Source organism: Odocoileus virginianus, chromosome 11 (assembly GCF_023699985.2).
Source record: "Odocoileus virginianus isolate 20LAN1187 ecotype Illinois chromosome 11, Ovbor_1.2, whole genome shotgun sequence".
NCBI classification, from domain to species: Eukaryota; Metazoa; Chordata; class Mammalia; order Artiodactyla; family Cervidae; genus Odocoileus; species Odocoileus virginianus.
The window spans coordinates 37,850,990-37,870,348 of NC_069684.1; the positions used below are offsets into that span (position 1 = coordinate 37,850,990).

The window sequence follows — 19,359 nt, forward strand, 5'->3', positions numbered from 1 at the left end:
AGAAATACCCTAAGTAGCAATTTTTGAAAGACATGAACCACCAAGTTATTGGTGTGCTGCTCTTGAATTTGACAGTTTGCCATTGTATTTCAGATGAGAGTCTTGATTGATTTTGACCTTTTGGTTTTTCCGGATAGTGTGGATTGGATAAGTGAGGTGTTGCTCCAAGGAGTTTGGGAAGCAGAATATGATTTACTATCAGAATCCATTGGTGAAGTCAGTCCAGTGTGGTTGAACTTTGAGAGATGTGGGACGCTAACAGGGATATGTTGGATGGATATAAAGAATGGTTAATCCCTTCTGGGTACCTTGTTGTCCCAGAGGGGACAGCAAAAGGGTTTATGATTACGTTGGTGATTCAAGGAGATTATTGTAATCCTCATCAGAAGACTGGGTATTGAACATTTACTACATGCCAGACATCGTGGCACATTTTTTCATAAATGTTTGCAGTTTATCGTCATGATACTCCTATAGGGTTTTATTTTTATCCCTGTGTTATAGATGAAGAGACCCAGACTTTTTGAACCAGTAACCAAGAGACCCAGAGAGACTGAGTAACTTGCCCATAGTCATGTCAACGTATGTGGTAAATGGTAGGGTTCGACTATGAGTCTAGGCAGTCTGTCTCTAGAGTCTGAAGTCTTAACCTGCATGATATTACTGACTAATCTATATACATAATGGACACTCACAGCATGGGGTAGGGGGGTGGGGCAAGCCGGGTGCCTACATAGGGCCAGTCAGTACATGAATCTTCTATTGTTGTTGTTCCGATAATAGTGATGATTAGGAATTGAGGCCAAAGGTACATGGGCCAGCAGTAAGAATCCACCTGCAATGCAAGAGATGTGGGTTAGATCCCTGGGTCAGGAAGATCCCCTGGAGAAGGAAATGGCAGCCAACTCCAATAATCTTGCCTGGGAAATCCCGTGGACAGAGGAGTCTGGGAGGCTACAGTCTATGGGATTGTGAAAGAATCAGACATGACTTAGCGACTGCACAACAACAGTACATATGTCTGGAAGCCTATTAGGAAGTGATTTGGAATTTTTTTGTTAATTAATTTCTGTTGGAGTATAGTTGCTCTGCAGTGTTGTATTAATTTCCACTGTGCATCAGAGTGAGTCAGCTCTACTTGTACATACGTCCCCTCTCTTTTGGATTTCCCTCCCATATAGGTCACCACAGAGCACTGAGCAGAGTCCCCTGAGCTATACTGTAGGCTCTTTCTGGGGTGTTTTATAGAAAGATCTCTTTTCCTGACCATATTTCGCCTCCCAATTTGCTGTTTGTTTCTGGAATTCTGACTGTGATTAAGATGGGGTTAAGGCAGTGGTTTTCATACTTCTTTTATATTTCTGATTCCATGACAACCTTTGGGAATTATGAAGCCCTTTGTTCCTGTCCCTTGTCCCTTCTATGAGATCAGCTCTACTTCTGTCTTTTTCACTTTTTTATCCATACAGTAACGAGGCAGGAGCTAATTTAATTAGTGCCTACCTAATCTAGGTGTTCAATGTTTTGTTCTATATAGTAACAAGCTATTAGACATAGTTCCTGCCACCTTGTAAATGATATGAGCAAGGCATTCAATAAGCATCTAAATAAGGACAGATTAAGATAAATGTCATGGGAAAGACTGAACGGTAAGAGGGAAATAACAGAGAAGGAGAGAGGAGGGTGATGCTCTGGGCAAGACTTCAGACAGTGAAGAGCCTGGCACATGGGGGAAAACAAAGACCAGTGAGCCAGCGGCCTCATGGGCAAGGTGGAGAATGGGTTGAGATGAGGTTGGAAAAGTAGGCAGTGGGCTTCTTATGCAGGGCTTTCGAGGGATTTAGGGGAGTTTTACAGAAAGAACTGTGAATTAAACTCAGTCATCAAAGCATATAAAGAAAGGGAATGTTTTGGTCTCAATTATTTTTTTAAGGATTACTGAGGTATTTTGTGAGTAGAATGGTTTTGTGAGGGCAGACTGGAATGGAATGGATTTGTTGGAGGGGAGTTTATGGTGGTCTAGGCAAGAATGGTAGTGCTTTGGATTAGATTGCTCTAGTGGAAATGGTTATGTGTGGTGTTTGTTTGGGAAAAGCACTTTGCTGTGGAAAATTTTGTAAACCTTTGGGTAACATCATCTCTACACAAGACCCCTGTGGGATCTCCTTGGGAGGGATGCATGTTAAGTCCTTTTAGTCATAAGCCCTTTAGCCTTTGTTAGTGTCTCGGGACAGCAGTGAAACACTGGGAGGATGTGGCCTGGTTTGTGCCTGTGTACGGGGGGCAGGTAGGCAATGTCCAGCACATGGAGCGGTGAAGAGGGAGGTCTTGGTGCCAGAGTGGAGACTTCTGATCTAAACATTTTCCAAAGACGGAATGAACATTTTGGGGCTATTTAGCTTTTTTCTGGATCAGCCCCTTCTGAGTCCCATCTTCTTCCTTGTCTCCTTTTCCTTGGTTCCACGTAGAAGACCATGTGTGCCTGCTGGATTGCATTGTTGTTGATCTCCAAGACATGGACATCTTTGCTGCAGAGAGACACCCACGAGAGTATTCCAGGGTCTCAGAAGACAGCAGCGGAGATCTGATCTTCCCCTCCTATTTCGTGAGACAGACAGGAGGAAGCCTCTTGACCGAGCCCTGTAGGCTGAAATTGCAGGTGGAAAGGAATTTGGACAAGTGAGTGGTTTATTTTCAATAACTGTCTATTGTAAGTAGAACTGTGATAGCTTGGAAACCAGTGCTGTTAAGTCTGGAAGGGCATGGGTATTTACTTATATGTTCATCTATGTAACAAATCTATGTTGAGTCCCTACCATCTGCTAGTCATGAGGGCTCCTTTGATGAAAGAAAAAACTTCTACCTTTATGGAGCTTGCATTTTGTTGAGGGATATAGGAAGGTAAGTACATGATTCTAATTTTGTGTTTGATTCAATTTTCAACTGGACTGTAGGATGACAGTAGGTGCCTTAGAAACAAACAGTAAGGGCCCTGTATTTAGCATGGATTTCAATGGCAGAAGGGAGGTAGTGATGGCACTGAAGAAGTGTTTGGAAGAGGTGACATTTGGATTCTGTGTTCCAAATGCAATAGATTCTGTACCTGCTATTGATATTTACCCTGGAGCTCCACCGAATCAGAGTAACTGTTTAGATGCTATTTTGCCCATTTTACTCCAGTTAGCCATCTGAAAGTGCTCCATAAAGACCATTGAACTGACTGTAATTTCCATCTTAATTGGCTTCAAAGCACAGGATGCTTAATTTCTGTAGTTTGGAGCATGGCCTCAGTTAGTTCTATATCTGACTGGGAAACTTACTGAAAAGGAATGCATTCAGACCCCATCTGAGACCAGCAGAAGCTGACTCTCTGGGCCAAACCTCAGGTACATATTAACAAGGTCCTCTGATAGCGCTTACACTCCACTGGCCCCAGCAATGGACTGGGACTGCTGGTTACAGTGTGTGATGCCTGTTCAGTTTGGGGCATTAATTTTGGGGAAAGCAGCAACACTCAGATCTTAACTTCAGGGAGAGATGAGGCGTGGCTGTGAAGTAATGAAAGCAAATGATTTTCATTTGCAGCATTTTGAAAAACAGTGTCACTACTTTTCCAGAGTGTGATTTTAATCCCTCTTGGGCCACTCCCTTCGCAGTTCATTGGTTTGGGCAAGTCATTTAGTGTCACTGTTTTGTTTCTCTCTGGATTAATGATACAGCATAGCCACTCTCACTGGGATTTTTGTGTTTCATTCTTACTTGTTATTCAAGTGCTCTCTGGCTGGTGTTCAGTTATGGTTGGCATGGGCTGTATTTGATTTTACTGGCTTAAACGTCTTAAGAGGAGCTTCATTATTTAGAAATTGAACATTTTGTTTTCTTTTCAAGTAATGCTTTCCAAAAAAAAAATGTGCTTTACTGCTCTGCTTATCTAAACTTCACCCACTTCCATCAGTGTTTATGTGCAGGTAATTATGCCCGGTTAGCCCAGATAGAAGGGGTTGACTAAACACAGGGTATCTGATCAGCTTCTCCTGCCCTGGACCTGGCAACCCAGGGGCTTCTGGGTAATGCTTTCCAGTTTTTTTTTGTTGATTGCATGACTGGTCTTTTTTCACCTGGTTGTATGAAGGTTTTTCTCCATAGACAAAGTAATTTTTAATATTTCTCTTCAACTGCAAATCCTGGCCTTCTGCTCTATATACTTGGAGCATAGCCTCTGTAGTATCTGTGATATCCACTTCACCTTTAGGAGGGTAGAGAAAAAGCTCTCCAGTGTTGGGATGAAGTATATTCCCCCTTCCCTGGGCATTTTTTTTTTTTTTCAAAGATTATTTTTTGGCTGTGCTGAGGTCTTTGTGGTATAAAGGATCTTTAGTTGTGGCAGGCAGGATCTAGTTCCCTGAGCAGGGATCAAACCTGGGCCCCCTGCATTAGGAGTGTAGAGTCTTAGCCACTGGACCACCAGGGAAGACCTCCCTGACCTGGGCATTTTCAACATCATTCCTGCCTGCCCATCTCAGCTTGAAATGAGTGACTGATTCAGGTTTTATCCTAGTGTCCCATCTTGGCTCATTATGAAACACTGGTTCCTTTTTTTTGTTACCACTAAATGGATAAAGAGCTTGTCATTTTTTCTTTTTTATTGAAATATAGTTGTCGTACAATATTATGTTAGTCTCAGTTGTGCTACATGATAATCTGACATTTGCACACATTATGAAATGATCTCTACTATGAGCCTAGTAACCATCTGTTTCCACACAAAGTTATTGCAGTATCATTGGCCATATTCCTCATGCTATATAGTATATCCCCATGGCTTGTTTACTTTATGGCTGGAGGTTTGTACCTCTTAATCCCCTTCACCTATTTTTGTACCACCCCCCAACTCCTCTGTTCTCTGTACCTGTATCTTTCTTTCCCTTTTGTCTTTTTTTCTTTTTAATTGTTCTCCCAACTATAATGTGTAAACTATTTCTGAGTCTTATGAGATCTTTCTTTATTCATCAATTAGTTAGCTCAGATTTGGGGACTTTATAAATGTATATTTGGGGAGAAAAATGGCCTTTTGTAGCTGAAGGATGACACTCAGTTATACTAACTTGCTTCACTTGGACTCATGAAATTTTTGTCATTGAAGGTTAGAAATTAATTGGTTGATAAGGGAGGTGGGTACATGTTAGCACTTATATTTGGATGTGAGCTGTGTCAATGTTAAGTTCGTGATTTTTTTGTGGAAGTGACCTTTTATCTTTTTCCATAGAGAAATAAGTCATACGGTGCCAGACATATCTATCCATGGCAATCTCTCCTCAGTCCACTGTTCTCTGGATTTGTGCAAGTACAAGCTGATCCGGGGTTTATTGGAGAACAACCTTGGAGAGCCCATAGAGGAATTCATGAGACCTTATGATTTGCAAGACCCAAGGATTCACGTGAGTGTGACGTTAGTTTCTTCTGTAACTCTTGTGGTCTCATGATCATCCTGTGTATCTGTTCCTCAGAGTCAGCTGGGGAAAGAAGATGAAGCCACAAGCAAATTAGATTTCATGACATTAACTCCATTTTGAGATTGACATCAACTATGAATTGATCGACATTTTCCTTTTCCAGACTGTTCTGAGTGGAGAAGTATACACGTGCATGTGTTTCCTCATTGATATGGTAAATGTAAGTCTGGAGCTAAAAGATCCAAAAGGAAAAGAAGGTGCTGGGTCCCTAGCCAGGTATGGCTGTGATTATACGGTTTTACTGTTAGTCATGGTGGTAGAGATCCTGTACACCTTGTGCTGTCATGTAGAACAGAGGTGGCACAGTGGTGGTTCACAGCTGAATCTTGTCTGCCTGCAGGTTGCTTTTTGGTTGGTCTGCACAATGCTTTTTAAAAGTTTAAATTCATCTATCACTCAAGACAGCTGAGGTTATGCTGTGGTAACGGGCACTCCCAAAATACCAATGACTTAGAAGAGTGACAGTGTTTTTCTTCTCGTGTTTCGTGTCCATTATGGGTCTTGGGCTGCTCTGCTCACTGTAGTTACCCTGGCTGACAGAGCTGCTTCCTGTGCCAGCGAGAAGAGCCCTTGAGTGGTCTAGAATGTCAGTGGGATCCTGGTAAACCCTGTGGGGCCAGAACATGGTCCCACATGAGTGCAGGGTCAAGAAGTAGTCTCCCTGTGGGTCTGTGTCGAGGGAGTCCAGAGCTGTCTGGTGAACACCAGTGTTGCCAGTGTCACTGGCCAGAATTGGTGAATTGTACATGAAAAAGTTTGGATTTCAGCTTCCTTTGAAGAACGGTAAGTTTTGGCAGTAGAGGGCCAGTGTTCTCAATTAGAAGCATCTGGGAGCTGAGTGGAAGCTTGGGTGGCCTTTAGGTAAGGCATGTGCTCACCCAGCAGTTCACTAACTTATGTCTTCTTGGTTACTATAGACCAGGAATTTGTGATTAGTGGTATAGAACCCTCAAGAGAGCATTGTATTTTCACACTTGACAACATTTTCATCTCTTGACTGCCAAGCAAAGTTGAGTAGATATTACTCCTGTTCTCCAGATAGTTTTTGACTAGTATAAGATCATATGACTGGAAAAGTGGTTCCGTATTTGAAAGCAGGACCTCAAGGCTCGTAATTTTTCTATGGGACACACTCTGTCTTCTATTTTGTTTTTCCCTTAAAAATTCATCCAGGTATCTAACTCAGCTAATGAGAACATGATATGGTGGAGTTGGGGTCCCAGATTGATTATCTTGTGAACCAGCAGTTTTTTCTGATGACTGGTTATGTTCTTATTTTCTTTCAATATGGGGTAATTCTGTCTGAATTGTCATGATGGTACTGAGTGATTAAGAGCTGCCCATTGCAGCTCTGCCTGTTATTTAAAAAATGGCAGTTGCAGATGCATTTTCTGTTGGTAGATGAGCTGCATTACTTCTCTCCATGAAAAGTGTTATTGTGGTGGTGGTTCCCAGGAACTTCTTGCATAAAAATTCAGCAGACTGTGGAGAGAGACTCCTCCAAGCAGGCCAGGAGTTGACAGATGAAGGACTAAAGGGACCCTCACCCTTGGGGATTATTACAAATATATAGTCTTACTAAACTTAGGTGAGAAATGAGAATGCTAACAAACCGAGCATGCAACAAATATGTGGTAGGTTATTCCCCATGAAGTTCCCATGGACAAGAGTGTCTCCTTAGAAATGGAAAGAAGGTACAAGGCAAAGTGAGACTTCGATCCATTTTGTGGAGACTGTTAAAATCAGTGAGAGATCTGAGTGAAATTATCTCCTTCATAGAACTTAGGCATATTTATGATTTTGTTCTTTTATCTTAAACATATGTAATTTTGTAAAATGGAAGCATTCAACGTCTTGTCTGCTTTCTCCCATAGATTTGACTTCAAGAAGTGTAAACTGCTCTATGAGAGCTTTTCCAACCAAACCAAGTCCGTTAACTTGGTTTCCCATTCCATGATGGCTTTTGACACCCGCTCTGCTGGGCAGAAGACCAGTCCTGGTGTGACCAATGTGTTCACCTGCATCTTTCAGCCCTCTAAAAGCAGCAGCACCACCCAAGGCTCCATTCAGATCGAACTGCACTTCAGGTGGGAGATCCAGACCTTGACTTTGCCTTTCTTTATCATGATATACCTTGTTGTGGCCTGTGGGCCAAGACCATGTAGGCTTTAGAGCATCAAAAGACTGAGCAATCTTTGAGAAATAAATAATGGCTTATCAGTGCAGTGTACTGTATATTAAGTAATCATGCAGTTTCACTGACTGGCCAAAAGATGTCTCTGTTGCCTTAAGGAAAATAGGATTAAACCAGATTCTTAAAATCAGCCTCCCTATTGGATGTGTATGTGTGTGTGCCTGCCCAGTTGCTAAGTTGTGTCCAGCACTTTGCGACCCCATGGACTATACCCTGCCAGGCTCCTCTCTCTGTGGGATTCTCTTGGCAAGAATACTGGAGTAGGTTGCCGTTTTCTCCTCCAGGAGATCTTGCCAACCTAGGGACTGAACCTGCATCTCCTGTATTGATAGGTGGATTCTTTACCACTGTGCCACCTGGGAAGCACCCCCATCAGCTGTAGACTTTTAATATGTAAAGCGACTTGGGGAAGGAAGAAATTATACTCATTTAAGGGGAAAAACGTCTTTTGGTCTATAGAAATGATAGAAGGGATGTGGTGTTAACTTACATTATCACGTTATCTGTGCAGGTCTTTATGACTGACTTCTCCATATAAAACAAGATTTAGCCTCCTTGAACTAGATTATGTTTTTCTTCCTGGCATTATGGGAGGCACTGTTGTGTGTGAAAAGAGCGTAGGTTTTGGGATCACATAGATCTGGGCTCAAAACCTTCATCTACCACTTCCTAGTAATGTGTCCAAGGACAAGTTTTTTCATCTCTTTCACCTGCATTTTCATCTACTATAAAGTTGAAAAGAGTTACTGTACCTACCTCATAGGAAGGAGGTGATAATTAAAAGGCAGAGTGCCAAAGAATCGATGCCTTCAAATTGTGGTGCTGGAGAAGACTCTTGAAAGTCCCTTGGACAGCCAGGTAATCAAACCAGTCAATTTTAAGGGAAATCAACCCTGAATATTCATTGGAATAACTGATGCTGAAGCTGAAGCTCCAGTATTTTGGTCATCTGATGTGAACAACTGACTGACTGGAAAAGACCCTGATGCTGGGGAAGAATGAGAACAGGAGGAGAAGAGAACAACAGAGGATGAGATGGTTGGATGACGTCACTGACTCATTGGACATGAATTTGGGCAAACTCTGGGAGATAGTGGTGGACAGAGGAGCCTGGTATGCTACAGTCCATGGGGTCACAAAGAGTCAGACATGACTGGGCGACTGAACAACAACAATAATTAAACATCACTTTGCCGAAAAAAATCTGTGTACCCAAAGCTATGGTTTTTCCGGTAGTCATGTATGGATGTGAGAGTTGGACCCTAAAGAAGGCTGGGCAACAAAGAACTTTTGAATTGTGATGCTGGAGAAGACTCTTTGAGAGCCTCTTGGACATCAAAGAGATCAAACTAGTCAATCCTAAAGGAAATTAGCTTTTGAATTGTGATGCTGGAGAAGACTCTTGAGAGCCTCTTGGACATCAAGGAGATCAAACTAGTCAATCCTAAAGGAAATCAGCTCTAAATATTCATTGGAAGGACTGATGCTGAAACTGGAGCTACAGTATACTTTGGCTATCTGATGCTAAGAGGCAACTCACTGGAAGAGATCCTGATGCTGGGAAAGATTGAAGGCTAAAGATGAAGTGGGAGGCAGAGGATAAGATGGTTAGATAGCATCGTGATTCAATGGACATGAATTTGAGCAAACTCTGGGAGATAGTGAAGGACAGAGGAGCCTGGCATACTTAGTCCATGGGGTGGAAAAGAGTTGGACACGACTTAGCAACTGAACACCACCAACATGTAATGAAACAAGATATTCTGGCTACTGCTTGGCATAGATGGGAGCTGTTACATTCCTGATGTAGCTTATGTTATTTTATGATACACTACTGTAAAATTTTTTGACTAAGTGGGCATAGACCTGAAAACTGAAAAATTAGGTACGATCGATAGAAATTCAAAAGGTGACCTTTGGAACTGATGTCAGTTTCATTCTATTAGTGATTAATGTCATCGAATAAGTTGTAAATATATAAACCAGTAACTAAAAAGGTTGGGGAAAACTTCTTGTTTAGGCAAGAGAGAAAAAAAAAAACCTTACTAAAATTGTACTTTCATTTGCACATGTGTGACATTTCAGTGTGCTGTTCAGTGAATTCCTCAGGGTTGAGTTTTCCTAGGGAGGGGTCGTGATCTCCATATGTGTTTAGGAATTCTGCCTAATTAGATATTTAAACTTTTGCATGAGCTTTTAAAAAAGTGTATTAATTATTTTATTTTTGGTTGCACTGGGTCTTCATTGCTGTGTATGGGCTTTCTTTAGCTGCCGTTGGGGCTAATGGTTGCTCTAGGGCTAGTTACTCTTCATTGCAGTGAGTGGGCTTCTCATTGTGGTGGCTTCTTTTGTTGTGGAACATGGGCTGTAGGCATATGGGCTTCAGTAGTTGAAGCACAGGGGTTCAGTAGCTGTGGCTCACCAGCTCTAGGGCATAAGCTCAGTAGTTCTGGTGCACGAGCTTCGTTGTCATGTGGCATGTAGAATCTTTCTGGATCAGGGATCGAACCATGTACCTTGCATTGGCAGTTAGATTCTTCTTTACTGTACTGTCAGGGAAGTCCTTGCATGAACTTTAAAACAGTTTAGTAATGGGAATGCTAGTTGCCTCTTACTGAGCCTTACGAAGGGTCAGGCACTTTACTTGCCTTTAACTTAATTCTCACAAGTTTTTCCAGTGGGTGACTTCTTCCCCATTTTACAGATATAGGCATAGAACCTTGGATGGGGTTAAGTAACTCTTCTGAGATCACATAGCCAGTAAGTGAAGTAGTCAGAACTCAGGCTTGGGCCTCTGATTTTAAAGCCTGTGTCTTGTCTAACAATTGTCAAGCCCACCACATTTTAGTGACTGGGCTGATTGCAGTCAGATGATAAGCTGGTTGTGACTTGCAGTGCCTTTGTTGGAAGATGATGTTTATTTGAACAGAAGGCTTGCATGCATTTGGTCCATCTGCTGAAACAGTTTCTTTTTTCGGTTTGCTTTGTTATTGAACTGGCTTTCTCAATATCAACTAGTTGTCCCACCTATTATATTTTTAATATACAAGAAGTCTTAAGATATTAATAAATTTATATACTAAAGGTGTATAATTTCTCAGAGGCTAATAATAAAATTGTCCACCTTGGTTCTTGCTAACAGAAATACTGTTGTTAGTGAGAGGGTTAAAGTGTTCTCTTGATTGGAACTTTGAGTGCTTTCTGTGTCTCAAGAAGAATTGCTCTTCTGTTGGGATTTTGTGTGTCAAGTATAAATCACTTTACAGTGTTTAAAGGCTTGAAATATTTTCCAGAAAAGGGATCAGACATATTTTGACTTTCCAGTTAGTTCATAGCACTGACGATCTGTGTTCAAAATGGGGTGGAAAAATTTTACTGAGGGCAACATTTTTTCTCTATTACAAAAGGGTAAAGTGTTTCTGTGAAAAATGCTGTGTCTGTATGAAGGAGACACGCACTACAGTGCCCTTTTTCTCGGGGCAGTGAGCCAGGTTTAGGAGCAACAAGAGACTAGAGAAGCTAGCCTTAAAAAAGAAAAATCTCTGAGTCAACTTTTCCTGAATAGAAGCCCCTTTTAGGGCCGTGAAGCAGGTGTGTGTAGCAGCCAGAGCCCCAGAATCGATTTTGGGAACAAAGTTCAGCCCCGAAAACTATAGGGGTGTCCCTGCCCATTTTTCTTGTCTTACCCATCTAAGTCTAAGTTTTCTTAGTCTTGCCCACTAATATACTGACAGTGCCTGGATAAGGCCCTGACCACACCATGGCTTGAAGCCAGGCCTAAGAGTCCTTCTAGGGTTTTCACCTCAAATATAGACTTGGTAATAATGGCAACAAAACCAGTACCCCCTCCCCATCTCCCGCAGCTTTACTTCTAGGGTGCTTGGGGTGTCAGCCACAGTAAGCATCATCTTATTTGTCCTCCCTCTTTGGCTAAAAGATCTGGGGTCTCAGGCTAGTTCCAGCCAGAGAAACCATCATGTACTAGTATGTGAATTTGATGTTTATAAAGAAGTGATCTTAGACATTGAAGAAAGAATACCTGCCTCGCTGATCTTGTAGAAACAGCCTGTAGTGGAGAGAACTGACATTTATCAGACTTGATATGTGCCTGGTGCTTTCTCGCTTACTGTTTTATTATTGCTCGGTTTATAAGTGAGAAAACAGAAAGATAAATATATGATATTATTTGTATGTGGAATATAAAAAAAATGGTACAAATGAACTTAATTGCAAAACAAAAATAGAGTCATAGATGTAGAAAACAGTTGTCTTGTTACCAGGGTAAAGGGGGAGGAGTGGTAAATTGGGAGATTGAGATTGATAGGTACACACTTCTGTATATAAAATAGGTAACTAGTGAGGACTTACTGTACAGCACAGGGAACTCTACTCAGTACTTTGTAATGACCTATATAGGGAAAGAATCTTAAAAAAGAGAGTGGATATATGTATATGTATAACTGATTCACTTTGTTCTACAGCAGAAACTAACATAATGTAAATCAACTATTTTGTTATTGTTCTTTAGTTGCTAAGTTGTCCCACTAAGTCAGGTCCGACTCTTTTGCCCCATGGACTATAAACCGCCATGCTTCTCTTTCTGTGGGATTTTCCAGAGAAGCATACTAAAGTGGGTTGCTGTTTACTTCTCCAGGAGATCTTCCTGACCCAAGGGTTGAACCTGTTGACGACTCAGTTGTAAAAAATCTGTCTACTGATGCAGGAGATGCAGGTTCGAGCCCTGGGACAGGAAGATCCCTGGATAAGGAAATCAGCTATACTCTGATAAAATTTTTTTTTAAAAGTGAGGAAAGAGGCTCAGAGAAGGTAGACAACTTACCCAAGATAACACAGCTTTTAAGTGACACGATTTAAGCCCATCCTTTTTCTACCACACCAGGATTTCTCAAACTCAGCACTGGTGACATTGTAGGTTAGATCGTTCCGTGTTATGAAGGCTGTCCTGTACATTATGGATTGTTTAGTTGCATCCCTGATTTATACCCACAAGATACCTACAGGAACCCCTTCACTTGTGACAAAAATGTCTCCAGACATTGCCAGATGATTCCCAGGGGATGGAAACACCTGAGATGGGGATGTCTGAGAACTGCAGGATGACATACTTGCTACTGCTTTCTTATAATACATTCCTTCTTGTTTAAAAATATGATTGACTTTTGAAAACATACTGAATGTTTTATTAGACTCGGGGTCAGAATTTATTGATATTCAAAGCTTAGTTTAGAAGATGCTGTAGGGTTTCCCTAGTGGCTCCATGGTAAAGAATCCACCTGCCAATGCAGGAGACATGAGTTTGATCCCTGATCTGGGAAGATCATACATGGTGCAGAGCAGCTAAGCCTGTGTACCACAGCTATTGAGTCTGTGCTCTAGAGCCCAGGAACCGCAACTATTGAGCCCACCTGTCACAACTGTGGAAGCCTATGTGCCCTAGAGCCCATGCTCCGCAACACGAGAAACCCCCACAATGAGAAACCCAAGCACTGCAACTAGAGAGTGGCCCCTGCTTGCCGCAACTAGAGGAACGCCCACAAAGCAGCAAACACCCAGTACAGCCACAAATAAATAAATAAATAAATAAATAAATAAATAAAATTAAAAAAAAGAAAATGCTAGAGTATCACCTGCCCAAACTGAGTGATATATTTGCAGGTTAGTGAAATGTCATGTTCCTCTTTTCCTATTTTATTTTTGTGATCTTCTTTCTTGTAGGTCTACAAAGGATTCCTCCTGTTTCACAGTTGTTCTCAACAATCTCCGTGTATTTCTCATATTTGACTGGCTGCTGCTGGTGCACGATTTTCTCCATACCTCCAGTGATACTAAGAAGCCAACTACAGCTACTCCTTCTCGCCACCGTAACTCGAGCAGCGAGTCTGCTGTAATCCCCAAAACTGTGAAAAGTGGAGTGGTTACCAAGCGGTCTTCCCTTCCTGTGTCCACCGAAAGGCACCTGGAGGTCAAGGTCAACGTAACAGGTAAGTGTATGTAGTTGTGAGTCACTGATTCTTGGTTTCGATTTTAGGCTAATTTTATGTCTTACAATATGGCTTTTCTGTTGCCTCTGCATTTTGACACGAACACTTAACGTGTTTCCACAATTTGCAGACTAACAACTATTGACTTTCTTGACCTCTGTTTTCAGATGGGAATTGCCTGGTCCACAGTGAAGGCTGCAAGATCTAGTCCCTCTCCTCTGACCAACCCCCCCCCCCCCCGCCCCCCCAATGCCTGTGCCTGGCCTGAGTACCCACCTGGGCAATGGTCTTTTTTCTCAGTGTTAAATCTGGCTTCAATTTTCTGTTTGATCTCCAGGGCCCCAACAGATGTGCCTTGCTGAGTTTAGGCAAAGGTGGTATGTGAAAAATCTCAGTTTAGAAGATAAATAAATGAGGGGATTGGTGCTGGCTTTACAAAAAGAATATTTTCCTTTATAAACAGATTTACCATGGTTTCTGTTAACTAGTAGACTCTCACAGCACATCTGTACATATATGTGTATTTATTGTTATGTTTGTGATATATTCCATCTCCTGCACAGTGATTTGAAAGAATCTGGATAGCTCACAGCATTTAAAATAGATTTAGTTTCAAAAGTTCAGTTTATACATGTTTTTTGATGAAAACAAAAAGTAAATTTGCCATGTCCATGTCCAGATGAATAGAAAACTGTCTGTATCTACCAATTTAAAAAGCAAAAAAAGTGGTCCACATTCTTTGTAAACAACCCTGAACATTTACACAGATATGACCTGGTGCTCTTTGCTGCCTGACCAACATCAGTATCTGAATCTGCTTCCTGGGAATTTAAAACAAATCGTCGCTTGGAGAAGGAGTGGTTTCCCGAGCTTCTTAGTGTCTGTTCTGCCTCCCAGGAGACCTAGCATACAACTACATTCTAAAGAGAGAAAGTGCGTCCCGGTCTTATGTCTGTGCAGTGCTGTGTTGGCTCAGCTGCGCCTGGCCAGATCAGCAGGACCTGCTCAGGGTGTCAGCAGAATGTCGACAGACATTCTGGACATCCGATCTTTCTGGCTGACCTGTCAGCCCCCCACCCAGTAAACATGCTGTCTGGTTTACGACATCTGCTGCTTTCACTTTCCAGCTTTGCCCTAGTTGACGACACTGTTCTTTCCAGGCACGGAGTTTGTGGTCGTTGAAGATGTATCTTGCTTCGATACCAATGCCATCATTCTCAAAGGCACCACTGTGCTCACCTACAAGCCCCGATTTGTCGATCGGCCCTTTTCAGGAAGTTTGTTTGGCATTGAGGTAAGAAGTCTTTGTGTTGATTGAAGCACTCAATGTTTGGCTTAAGAGAAAAGCAGCTGGAGAATAATTTTACCTCCTAAACTTTCCTTCAGGGTGATAATCAATGGGACCAGAGGACCCTTGCCCTCTTCTCTTCATTTCCTCCTCACATCTACCAGGTTATTCTAATGTGTGAATTCAGGCCCCCAGGGTCAGGCTGTGAATGTGTGGAGGGACTGTACCTCTTTCTCTTAGACCCAGTCTTCCTCAGAACATTCAAGGAAGCTCTTTCAATCCCCCTTTCCGCAACAGGCTCCTTGTCATGTCCTCCTGGTTCTGTGGGTCTAGGCCCTGGCTAATTTGTGAGCGTGAGGAAGGGGTCCTTGTTTTTCCTGCATCCCCTTCCGCACATTGAGTGCTTGTCCTCGCGAAGACCTAGAGCTTTCTGGTTATAGAAACGTGATACTAAAGTGTTAGAGATTTTCCATGTTATCCTTCCAGGAATATCTGATCTATTAAAGGGCACCTCTGGAGAGTCAGCCCTGACCTCAAGGGCTGAATCTCTAATTGTGATGCTCACGGCTCTGATTCAGTCTCGTGAAGGAGATAATTTGGATTGGGATGGCTTTTGTAGCCAGAAGATTACGTTCTACAATATTATGCAAAAAACTGCTCTGTCTCTTCTTAAGCCCGGATATGTGGAGACAGAAGGAGAAAGGAGACAGAAGAAGAAATGAGGCAGATTATTATCTCCTCTGGCAAATATTCTTGTCACTGATCTCCGCTAATATTCCTCTTGTTAGAATACTAGAATATTTGGTCAGAGTTACTCACCATTTGCTTCCCATTTATGATTAAACTTTTTCATGCCCAGTTCTTTCCAGTGTTATTTCAGAGGTTAAGGGAGCAAAAATTGTTTTCACCCTCAGCAGCAGATGGTACTTTTTTTTCTGGTCAGAAATAGCTGAATACAACCTGTGGAGATTTTACTTCCCTACCACTTGTATCTCTCATGTAAAGGAACCTCAGTGTGAGAGGAAGGATCTGCCTGCTAGCATGATGTGACTTGGTCCTGAAATTGCAGTTCGTCTGCTTTCCAAGCCCCCACAATACCAGCTTTGAATGGGAGTTTGGTGATTGATTAATGAACTGTCAGGTACAACTGGGTTTTGTGTAGCAGAAGCCGGGGAAGAAAAAGGGAAAATGGAACTTTCCTGCTCCAGAATCTTAGAAAAACTCCATGGCAAAATATTCGAGCTTCCTGGAAACTCCTTTCAGTCTTGTTCTTAAGGTGGCACAGTTGGATCTGAATTTTAAGACTACCCTAATACATCCTTGGGGGAGAATTTGTAAAGAAGGCAAAATGATGTTGAATACAGCAGAGGACTTTGGTGTCACATGCTTTTCAATGGCTCTAGAAAATGCCAGGCTTCCCTGGTGGTTCAGACGGTAAAGAGTCTGCCTACAGTGCAAGAGACCCAGGTTTGAACCCTGGGTTGGGAAGATCCCCTGGAGAAGGAAATGGCAACCCACTCCAGTATTCTTGCCTGGAAAATCCCGTGGATGGAGGAGCCTGGTAAGCTACAGTCCATGGGGTTGCAAAGAGTTGGACACGACTGAGCAACTTCACTTTCTTTTTCCTTCTTTAGAAAATGCCAGAAAAGAGGAAGGAGCTCGGGAGACTAAAGCGGTGCTTTCTTCTTCCTCCTCTGCTCTTGCTGAGCATGCAGCATAATATGGTCCTGGAATGGGTGTCCTACGTCCCTATTCTCTCCCCATAAACATGTTTTATCTTATTTTATTTTTATTAGAACATCTCAAACATGCACAAAGTAAACAGAATAATATAATGAACCCCTGTGTACCTTTGACATAGCTTCAATGATTAATATATTTATTTTCACTTATGATAGTAACAACTATATTACATGAAATTAGGGAATGGGTGGAAAAACCACTTATCATCACCTATCTCACCTACATAATCTGTCTTGACATTTTGATGTGTTTCTTCCCCTATAGTTTTGGCATAATGTTATTTTGATTGGGCTGCTTTTTCACAACTGGTAGTGTAACTGTTTTCCTACCTTTCTAGGTAGTCTTTTAAACTGTTACTTTTAAATGGCTGCAAAATACTCTGCTTAGTAGATGGGGAATATCTTGAAAACACTGATTCTCTTAATTTTTTTTTGTTGTTGTTTAGTGTTAAATGATGTTTCGGAGAATTTTTCTATATTTTGATTACTTCCTTGGACTAGTTCCCAGCAAGAGTAGGATTATTGGATCAAAGGGTGTGAGATTTTTAAGTTTCTTGTTATGTGTTGCCAAACTTGCCTTTCCCACGGGTGAAGCACTGTACTGCTGGCAGCGGGTGAGGGCATCAGCCTCACTCTTCACAGTGTTCATTTCAGTGGTTGTTACGGGTCTTTTATAGGAAAGGACTGATGGCTTCCAAGATGGCCCCTTTTTCTTCTGGTGGTGAGACTTCCTAAATCAGATATTAATTCACGCCATATTTCATTTCATCCTCTAGGTGTTTTCGTGCCGACTAGGGAATGAGCACGACACAGCTCTTTCAATCGTCGATCCAGTACAAATTCATGTGGAGCTGGTGGGAAATTCTTCTTACCAGAATAGTTCTGGATTGATGGATGCATTCAATAGCGAAGATTTTCCTCCCATCTTAGAGGTAATGATGACAAGTCTGGATAACACACCGAGACTCTCCCAAACACTTCCCTTTACTTGAACTACTTATTTGCTCTGCCAGACTCAGCAACAGTTCCATTACTTCAGCAAATACAAAATACATGTGACGTTGTCTCTGCCCTAGAAGATCTTTCAGTCTTGTGGAGGATGAAAGACTTTTTGGTTGTTTGGTATGATCTTGAAGTTCAATGAAAGTTTATAGAAAGCAGAGTTCAACATAGTTAGGGATATTGATTGTGAGTGAAACAAAAGAACAGTCTGATCAGGGGAAGTAGGATGTAAATAGGCTAAGAAGGAGAGCAGTTCTGAATTAGGAAGCAGCAAAGTCAGGGGTAGAAGTGGCCCAGCAGAGCTGAGACTGAGGGAGGTCTCACTGCAAGAAGTCTGGGGACGTGAGGAGGAGGGAGAGGAGAAGCAGAGCAGGTGAAGCCAGGCCAGGACCAGTTAAGGCTTGGATGTTTTATTTCTTTGGTAGAGAGGGAGTAATTAATTCATAATCCATTTGAACTGTAGGAGGTTTGAAAGAGAAAAGCCATTCTGATTTTGGAGCTTCAAAAAAAAAAAAAGATAAAAGTAAGTAATAAATAAAGCACTATACCCAGACTTCAAGCCGACATCCCATTTTAAAGTGGTCTTGTGTTGGTGTCTGTACAGCCTTTTCCACTGGTAGCTGAATTGCTCACGGCTGAGGAACACCAGATTTTCAGAAATACTAGTATAGAACTTGACTCATTTAAGGCTCTGTTTGAATAAAGGAGAGAGAAATTTTGTAGGGCGGTCAGTTGGCTTCAGAAATTTAAAAAATTAAATAGATCAAAGAAAAATGGATTAACCGAGTGTTACTAATTGGCTCTGGAGGAGGCAAGGATTGCCCTCCTCTGATTCTCTGCTTTGATGATTGTATACACTTGTAAGAAAATCATTCTACCGAAATATTAAGTGCTCTAGTAATTTTGCCTGCTTAGTATTTTTTGTTTGGTACAGTTTTGTGACATTGGACCTCACATCTGAGACATCGTACCTCATGGCTATTCGTGCTTGATTTCAAGATCTCCCCAGTCTTCAAAATGAGGAAGTGTCTGTTGTATTTCTAGAACCAGAATTAGACTGGTACCTCTGAGAGGTGTGGATACAGAAGCCACTGCAGCTTTAAAAACTGCCACCTTTTAAATCTTGTTAGATTCAGTTACAGGCCCTGGATATCAGACTCTCCTATAATGATGTTCAGCTGTTTCTTGCCATTGCAAAATCCATCCCAGAGCAAGCTAACGCTGCGGTGCCAGACGCGGTGGCCTTGGAGGCCAGCTCCGTTCACAGCTACCTTCCCGGTGCTTCTCGAGGGGGCGAGGAGGTCAGAGAAGGGACAAGACACACTTTAGACCCTGTCTTGGGTAGGTATTTAACCATAAAACCTGTCCAACCTTCCCCCAAACTCCCTGTCTTCTTAATGTTTAAGATTTTCTTTTGCACAGTTAGATTATTCAGGGTATAATTGTCTGTCATTAAGTATAATTGTTAAGTCATAAGTATGACTAATTCTTATTTTAAAAATAAAGAAAACACCCCAAACCAACTATTCTAACCTACAGTAATTTTCCTTTTACCATTTCTTCTAGAGATACGGGTAATGCTAAGGTTTAGTTTTAAACTTTGTTTTCTTCCAAAAGT

The 19,359-nt window shown here is 41.8% G+C and overlaps 1 protein-coding gene across 11 annotated transcripts in view; it reads left to right on the forward strand.

Moving 5' to 3' along the window:
* Positions 1–19,359, forward strand: part of VPS13D (vacuolar protein sorting 13 homolog D) — a 269,200-nt gene that overhangs the window by 65,435 nt on the left and 184,406 nt on the right. For all 11 annotated transcript variants that reach the window (XM_070474310.1, XM_020897781.2, XM_020897934.2 and 8 more), the window contains 8 exons: positions 2,469–2,679; positions 5,267–5,438; positions 5,617–5,729; positions 7,388–7,600; positions 13,444–13,709; positions 14,870–15,003; positions 17,516–17,671; positions 18,872–19,082. In XM_070474310.1, the coding sequence (XP_070330411.1) occupies positions 2,469–2,679; positions 5,267–5,438; positions 5,617–5,729; positions 7,388–7,600; positions 13,444–13,709; positions 14,870–15,003; positions 17,516–17,671; positions 18,872–19,082 (1,476 nt within the window). The remainder of the gene's footprint in view (positions 1–2,468; positions 2,680–5,266; positions 5,439–5,616; positions 5,730–7,387; positions 7,601–13,443; positions 13,710–14,869; positions 15,004–17,515; positions 17,672–18,871; positions 19,083–19,359) is intronic.